The 8,066-nt window shown below is 43.4% G+C and overlaps 1 protein-coding gene across 2 annotated transcripts; it reads right to left on the bottom strand.

Annotated features, from left to right (window-relative positions):
- Window positions 1-1,737: 1,737 nt before the first annotated feature.
- Window positions 1,738-7,206, bottom strand: LOC149286866 (ubiquitin-conjugating enzyme E2 J2). 2 transcript variants are annotated; one of them, XM_089493774.1, is made up of 7 exons: window positions 7,070-7,206; window positions 5,653-5,661; window positions 4,170-4,243; window positions 3,526-3,628; window positions 2,863-3,001; window positions 2,296-2,376; window positions 1,738-2,022 (listed from the first exon to the last, which is right to left on the bottom strand). In XM_089493774.1, exons 3-7 carry the CDS (start codon window positions 4,183-4,185, stop codon window positions 1,738-1,740), a joined length of 624 nt encoding a protein of 207 aa, XP_089349900.1. In that variant the 5' UTR covers window positions 4,186-4,243; window positions 5,653-5,661; window positions 7,070-7,206. The 2 variants fall into 2 exon arrangements, with proteins under 2 accessions (XP_089349900.1, XP_089349901.1); XM_089493775.1 differs by lacking the exon at window positions 5,653-5,661 and having other exon boundaries at window positions 4,170-4,210; window positions 7,076-7,206.
- Between the last annotated feature and the right edge of the window lie 860 nt (window positions 7,207-8,066).

Here is an 8,066-nt window from a genome sequence, read left to right as displayed (position 1 = left end):
GCTGCAGCCGCCAGTCCTTCTGGTCCATCCACTACGTAAAGTGGTTTAGAAACAACGTTCAAGGAACTCCATCTTGTCCATCGAAGCTTTAAGAAATATTTACCAGCGGGATCCTGCGCATGGGAGAATAGCAATAAGAAAAGCAGATGAAGCGTTAGAGGAGAGAGCGTAGGGGTTGGAATTACTCCGATGAGTGAGCTTGATACATCGCAGTCCGGTCTATTACTTCGTTACCCTGCGCAGGTTCATTCTCACCCATGATTCTGAGGATTTTTGGCAAAATATTAAACCAACCAACTTGAGGCTTCAGTCATCATCGTGTTTTGAGTTTACCGAAAAAGCGTTTCATCACAATGGTGGGATTTACACACAGCCTATACTGTCTAAAGCACTCGCACCGCTGCCCACCTCCTCTGGCTCCATGCACTCAGCTGTCCGAGCAACGGCCCCCCAACCCTGCAATGGCTGCACAGAACGGGGTATTCGGGGAAATTATTTTAACCCCCGCGGCGGGTGCAACCATGAAACATAAAGATGAAGGAAATGAAGACAAGAGGCTGGCGAATAACACTGCGCAAGTGCATGCGAGTTCACGTCTATAAGCGTGAGTGCCGAGAGGTACATGCCGTTCGAGTGTCTGCAAATAACGCAAATGCTTTGAAATTTATGCCAGACTGAAAACGTGGTGTATTTATAAATTACACAACTAAACACGGATAGCAATTACATTTAAAAACGTGCAGTCGCTCCGTGTCCGATGTTTCGGAGTAAAACATGTTACCCAGCCTCCCTTAGGTCTGATAGATTAGCAGATACGTTCCAGCCGGTATCCGCACCTCGTCATCCAAACGAAAAGGCATGTAACGGAAAGACCAACCGCGGCACATTCGGCCCCAGAGCGCCTAAAGACAAGAGTCAGGACCTTTGTTGCAGGGATCTCATCTGATAACAAATCTTCTGCGTTTCTAGGTCATCTCAACGCGGTTTGTCGCACGTTCCAAGTCACCATAATAGTTTAATATCCATTTTTTATTAGGATATAAATTAAGCGATATATATATATAGTGATGCCACCTTCGCTATCATACCTAAAACTTACATCTCGTCTTAAAAAGAAACACACAAAACACATGTACATTATTAAATAGGATTTATAATCACTGAACGGGCTGCCGTAAAGAGGTAACACGAGCAGAGGTTTCATGTTCACGGAGCAGCTGCCTCCTCCTCCTCGATCGTCGTCTCAAAGCAGGCGGTGGAACCCGGACCGTCTCCAACTTCCCCTTCTGTCTTCTTGGAAATCCGATCGACAGACTCTGCCGCCGTCAGCTTTCCTCGAAGCGTTCAAAAGACGGAGGGAAAGCTGCGCTGTGGTTTTTGTATAAGATCGAGGGTTTTGCTTCTTTTTTTTTTTTTTTTTTTTTTTATACTAAAGTAGATGGTAGACATCTGGTAGCCACTGAGAACAACAAAAGAGAACGCAGTAAACCCAGAACGGGTCTCTGTTATATTGTTTGCCGCCACGAAACAACCCGCGACCGATCGTCTCCTGTTCTAAAAAACGATAACAAACCCATGAGCCAACTGACAGTTCACCTGCACGAGAGTAGCACAAATAGTAACAACCAGTACACGGCGCTGAATGAGTCCAGTGTCTCCTAGCGGTTCCATTATTATTCCCGATTAGCGCTATTTTGGTCTCTGATTCTCGGGGTGGGGGGGGGTCCAGATGACGTTTCATTCTTGAGCTATGCTTCTCAGTACATACTTCACTGTGTAGGCAAAGGCTGCAAACCCTACTATAACGAAGACGTTGGCCAACGCGCCCCCCAAAAGTCCGTGGTTACGGTTCGGCTGCTGCAGGCCGGGGTGATTGGCGGCTGCTAACGGCACGTGACCGTTTAGCAGGGCGCCGCCGTTCTGGCCGAGGTGAGCGTCTGTGTCCGGGACCACATCGGGGAGAGGGAGAGTCGGAGGCCGGGAGCTGAGCTCTTCCTGCGCTCGCTGTTTCTGTTTGATTTCCTGGAAATGGGAAAAAAATTGTAGAGGAAGATTAAAATATTATTTAAAAATATATTTAAACAGATTGAAAATGGTTTTAATATAGGTTTTATTTTTGTTACAATAAAAAAATACCAAACGTGAATAAACGTTATTTTCCGGTTAGAACAGGAAGTTACGACGGCTGCTCCCATCGTATATACATAAGGTGGGTTTGGAATACATAATTATTCTACGCGTTATTAGGATTTTTATCAACAAAAAAAAAGTTTGCAGATCGGAAAGTATTCCTACCTCTACTACTTCTGGAAACAGCTCACAGAAAACCTTATCCTTCAGGTTAAACGCTAAACTTTGTGCTGCCAGCTGACGTTTCTGTGATCGGTAAAAATAATAATGATAAAAAAGACAAAAGGCGAACATTCTAAAAATTACTTTTTTTTTTCCAGAAGTCCAATGATAAGCCACACATTGCTAACCAAAGTAAGTGGACCCACACAAAAAAAACCCCTTACCTTATAGTTTTAAGCTACAGAACATATAGTTACTATGAATGGCAAGATTTATTTATTGCATAATTACACGGCTTGATTAAGGGAGTCTGATTTAAATAGGGTATGAAGACACGACGATCTCAGCCACCAAGAATTTAATACGTCTATGATCCAAGCTTCCCTTTTCCCCAAATAAATTATCACCATAAAAACAGACGTTCTTTACAAATCACTCACTACAACGCTAGATTCCTGGGTTCTCTCAACGTTCTAATTTCCTTTACAGTGCGTTCTTCACACACATGCACTCTGGACACACGCGTGTAACGTGTAACATATAATGTATATAGCTTGCATTGACACTTACTGTAAAGTCTGAGGTTTCTATACTGCCCAGTGTTGGTCCTTTTTCCACCATAAAACTAAGAAGACCTGTTAATATCGTAGAGACAGACCACGCTGGGTTCCATGTGTCTGGGTGGAAGTCTGTGATGGAGAGGCAGAGGCTGTATTTGAGGGGAAAAAAATAAATTAGATTGCCTGTGTTTTTTTTTTTCTTCAATAAAATGTAATTGTATACTTTTAAATCTACAATTTGGGGCAGACTCACTAAGAATTGGAAATCTCAATGTCATTGTATGAGGTCTCAACTAAATATGAGGTCGGCAGGCTAATGAACCCTCCGCTATTACATTCAAAAACGACACATTCTAACACTAAAGCTTGTACTTTTGGTACAGTGGATTAAAAGTTCAGTAACCAGGAGCTTGTCGGCTCTAGCTAATGATATGGGGTCTCATCTAGTAATGAAGAAGGTAGTTAGCGAAACATAAACCCAGTTCCTAAATACAGTCCACCGGCACCGATGGCCACCTAAACACTAGCGGCATCCCAGCGCTTCCCCTACTATGACTTTTAGTAAGTAGAAAGTATTGTAAACAGACAGGTAATGTAATGTAGAACCGCCGAATGAGTATTTGAAAAGGTACAGTTAGCAGCACAAAAAAACCCCTTTCGCTGGACTCCATACCGTGTGTTACACTTGAACCGTCCGTTAGGGGTGATCATATAAATACTGGGTGGCTTGAAAGGGAATTCTCTGGGAAATATGAGTTTTCCGTGATAATAACCACCTAGAAAGCAAAAACAAATCACAACGTTTACCCGTCATAAAACACAACTTAAAACAGACATATTATATATATATATATATATATATATATATATATATATATATATATATATATATATATATATATATATATACACACACATACACAGTTTAATTCATATCGCAGCTCCCAGATACACACGTCAGATAAGAAATAAATGTTATTTAGACTGTAATCTTTTCTTCGGCGTCACCGCTAATACCCCCTGCACCCTCTGTTATATATACTCATGGCATCCTGTATAATTCACAATATCATGTGTATGGCACCGAGTACACCTGCTGGTGCTACATAAATATATAGGTGTAAAAATGTTTTAAGAAAAAACTGCCAAGTAAAGCAAGAGACTTCACCTTTGGACTGGACTACAACTCCGGTGATCCGCGGAGCGGCAGAGGAGTTGTAGTCCGTAGGGCTGATGCGTCGATAGCCCTTCACACGCGTTTAAAATGCACAGGACTTACAGTTTGAAGGAGGAAGCCGGTTGAGATCAGCCGCTTACCTTCGTAAGGGGTCATCTCGGGCCCTCGGACCACGTAATGCCTAAAATAAATTAAAAACAAAATAAATAAATAGCTTTCTGATGTCAGCAACAAAATTACTCAATGCAGAGCCAATATTTTGTATTTATTTTATTTATTATTATTATATTCACTGGCGGTCTGGAACGTGCGTTCAGGGGTGGCGTAGTTTTGCTCGGTCTATAAGAAGGAATCGATTGCTTCAAGAAACCGGCCTCTATTTCCTCAAAAAGTCATTGAGTAATAAAGAAACCAACAAAGTTAAAAGCGAACCAGACATTTAACGTGAACTGAATGAATTCGCTGTATAGCGACCCAGCCAGTCCTTATTATTTACAGATAAACTACGACCGGCTTCTATTCGTTTTCATTAAATTCTTTTTTTTTTTCTTATTATTATCTTTTTTTCTTTTCTTTCTACAATCATTGCACTTTAAGAGCCGAAGAAAAACAATTTTCCTGAATGACAAGGAAGGACGTTACGTCAGAACGCAAAAAAATAAATAAAATACCGGGACGGCGAATAACCAGATCTGTACAGAGCGCATGCATGAAATATTTTAAGGGCTCAACCAACTCAACGCAACTGCCTTCTCGACGTGCGACTTAAAGACAGAAAATGAGAAGAAAAAAACCCCTCAATGTTTGCATTTTTAAGACAAGATTTACATTCTGCCAGAGGCCGTGTGTCTTGTTTTATTAATATTTAAATGGGTGGCTGGAAGCCCAACGGTAAACAAAACGTTTATCATCGTGAACGTTATATTAAGATATTGGGGAAAATCTGGATTTTATGAACCTAATTAAATGAACAAAGATTTGAACGGCAAACAGAGGCCTAAAGGAATAATGTGACGATCGCACGGCCAGAGGGGACTTTGTGACTCTGGACCCCCCCTTTAGTTTTTTGCCGTCATAAAAGAAAAAAATAGAAGGCGAGTAAATGCCAAAAGTATATTTTAATCAACAAAGCGAGAAATCAGGGTAGAATCACCAAATACCGCTTAAAAGCCCCTATCAGAGGCATTAATATAGGGATTTCGTCACTCTATATGGCCAAGTATTGCTTCACCCCCCACGACATCAAAGTACCCCAATTCTGACGAGCCCTACGTTTTTATTGCTTCCCAAGGAGCTGGATCAGTGGAACTGCACCACATTTTAACCCAAAACAGACTCTTAAGCTATTTAAAGCCCTCTCGGGACACCATTAACCCCTTCATGCATTATTTTAATGGATCTAAGGACAACCCATTGTCCTTACTGGGGTTAATGAGGCTCCTGTGCGGTAGGTGGGGTGCTTGACCCTAAGTTTAGGGCAGAATCCCTGATACCTAACCTGGGTGTGGGCTGATCTGGAACGTGCCCCGGAATCTGAATGCATACGGTTTTTAGGGCGCGCTCCCCTTTCTGTATTAAAAGTATATGTTAGCCATTACAGGGCATGCCTAGGAGTCCAATAACCTCGCCCGGCTGACGTCACAGACCGTAAATTATATATTCAAAGCCCTCCGCCGACTGAGCCGAATACTCATCCAAGAAGCCCCATGTTTGGGAAACACGCTCCGCTCCATTATGTCTTATAATACGCTTTATAAAATTCTTCCTGCATACTGTCAACATTCACATTATTAATTATAAATTAATCCAATTTACAATGACATCCCTATAAGTCACGCATTCCATTCCACGCGGAACATGCGCCAACCGAGTGCACGCTCTCGAGTTCTGCTCGGCTGGTCTGAACGAGGTATAGTGACTGAACAAGAAAAACAAGACAGTTGTACCCAAACATTGGGGCAAAGAGCAGACGCTGGCAGTTACTAGAGAAATAAATAAAAACTGGAAGAGACCGACAGCGGCCGGAGCCAGATCTGGGACGCTATGAATAGAGCAACGGGACGGCTTCTCGCCGCTGGGTAAACACATCTTCCGCACACGGCCTTCTGCTTTGTTTGCTCCACGTGTGAGCTCCGTGCACGTGATGATCCGCTGCCCTTTATGCAGTAAAAGTGAGCGTTACAGGCGGCTGGAAACAATGAAGCAATAAAGTGTTGTTTTATAGTAAAAATAGACCAATAGAGAAAAAAAAAAGTCCAGGGGGAATAATCTTCACCATCTGTCCCGTTACAACATAAAAGTACACGGAGCACAGAGGTGGCACACGGGACATTATTACGAGACAGTCCATCACGTATGGTAGATAAGGGCCTGTAACCCTCTGATATCGGCCCCATTCGGCCCCTGTCTAGTCGCCCGTTTCTCCTGCTGTAAAGACTCAAACCTTAATCAGTGGTTGGTCTCGTCTTAGATTAAGGAGCCGTATGTTTATCCCGCGCATGTTTAATTCTGGGGGAGCCAGGGGTAAACACGTCGGGAATGACTGCATGTCAGCGATTCCGGGATTTATTCACTAAACAGCGAGTTATTGGATGAGATGCAGGAAGCTGAAGCATGCCGAGTTTGCACCTTCCTAATGCGGAGTAAAAGCAGAGACTCGGTGTTTCAGCTCAATTACAAACTCCTTTTATTTCGGATTAATGCACAAACCTCACCAAAGAACGCGGCTTCAGAAGGAAAAAGGAGAATTTTAGTCCGTTTGTACGATTCATATTCATGAGGTCATTTAACTCGTAGTGTGGAGAGTAACACCGGGTCAAACAGAGAGGAACACGGGAAGAGAAAAACACCGGAACGGAATAAATGTGGATTCAGATAAGGAAGGCAGACAGATAGATGGATGGATGGATAAATAGATAGAGACACGCAGCTCTGTACCAGACATTATATAAGGTCTGGTATGAGTGAGTCACGGGACTGTTGTCATGTACCAGCCTGCGGACACAGGACTGTTGGCTCGTACCGTCCCGCAGACACGGACACTCACCATTCCAGGATGTTGGAAGGCAGCGGCTCCGCGCAGATGTAAGGCACCGGGTCTTTCTTGATCCGCAGGTAGTCCTGCTTCAGCCTCTGCGTTGCCGTCGTCGGAGCTCTCTTACTGCTGTTGCCGCTCATCTGAAATAGAAAATGAAATCGTAAACCAAAGTCTTCCTGACACACGTGCGGTTTAACGACCGATTAGATCGCAAGCTCCAGTGTCATAAAGCGAGATGGCTTATTTATTGGTTTATATAGCACCATCATATTCTGTAGCGATGTACAATGGGTAAACAGGACATAATAATTAGCCTTACAGAACCAACAGGTGAGGAGGGCCCGGCAGACAGTACCGTGTGCTTGCCGAGGGGTATTCAGTAGCTCACATAAAGCTAAAGGGGACAGTTTAATGTCTCGGACCCCCGTTATAGAAAAATGCATATTAAAGTATATCGTGTGCAGAGAGATGCGTTGAGCCAGACGCATTTCCTGCGAGGAAAGACGCTGGATTTTACGCAAACATCGGACCCCTGGTTTATTAATAAGGGCCATCTTTATTCCCTTTTACTTGGAGGTCTGTCAGCAGATGGCCTAATGAAATATACATTGTCAGGGCGGTGGAGAAACATTCAGGGGCTTGTGTTTTCCTGGATTCTCAGTGCACTTTGCTGTCAGATTATTACGCCAGGCATCTGGCTGCTCACTTTTAAAATGTGTCTTAGAAGACGCCCAGACTGTGGGCGAGGAATCAGGACAGAGGGTGGAATAGTAATTACCTTCCCGGTGACAGGTTGTGTGTGTGTGTGTGTGTGGATAACCGGTTAGCGAGCGCAGCCCTAAAACAATAAAAGCTTGAGCGATAAACATGAGATATATTCACAGAATCACTGAGTAAACGTCTTCGAAACCTCAGGAGTCGCTTCTAGAACCGGGTTTGCGATCAGGAACCGTTCTAGATCTGCTCTCAAACTATATCACCTGACCATTAACCCATTCCG

This window comes from Sceloporus occidentalis, unplaced genomic scaffold (assembly GCF_023333645.1).
Source record: "Sceloporus occidentalis isolate IW3139 unplaced genomic scaffold, rSceOcc1.0.p SCAF_66, whole genome shotgun sequence".
In the NCBI taxonomy this organism is placed as follows: Eukaryota; Metazoa; Chordata; class Lepidosauria; order Squamata; family Phrynosomatidae; genus Sceloporus; species Sceloporus occidentalis.
This window is presented reverse-complemented; position numbering and strand designations above follow the sequence as displayed.

Bases quoted from the DNA above. Each gene is read 5' to 3' on its own strand.
- LOC149286866 (XM_089493775.1), bottom strand. From the start codon at position 7,206: ATGAGCGGCAACAGCAGTAAGAGAGCTCCGACGACGGCAACGCAGAGG. The intron at 3,002-3,525 runs GTATGGAGTCCA...CCTCAAATACAG, and splicing joins CGGTTCAAGTGTAACACACG to CCTCTGCCTCTCCATCACAG. The intron at 2,023-2,295 runs GTAGGAATACTT...TCCCATTTCCAG, and splicing joins TGTTTCCAGAAGTAGTAGAG to GAAATCAAACAGAAACAGCG.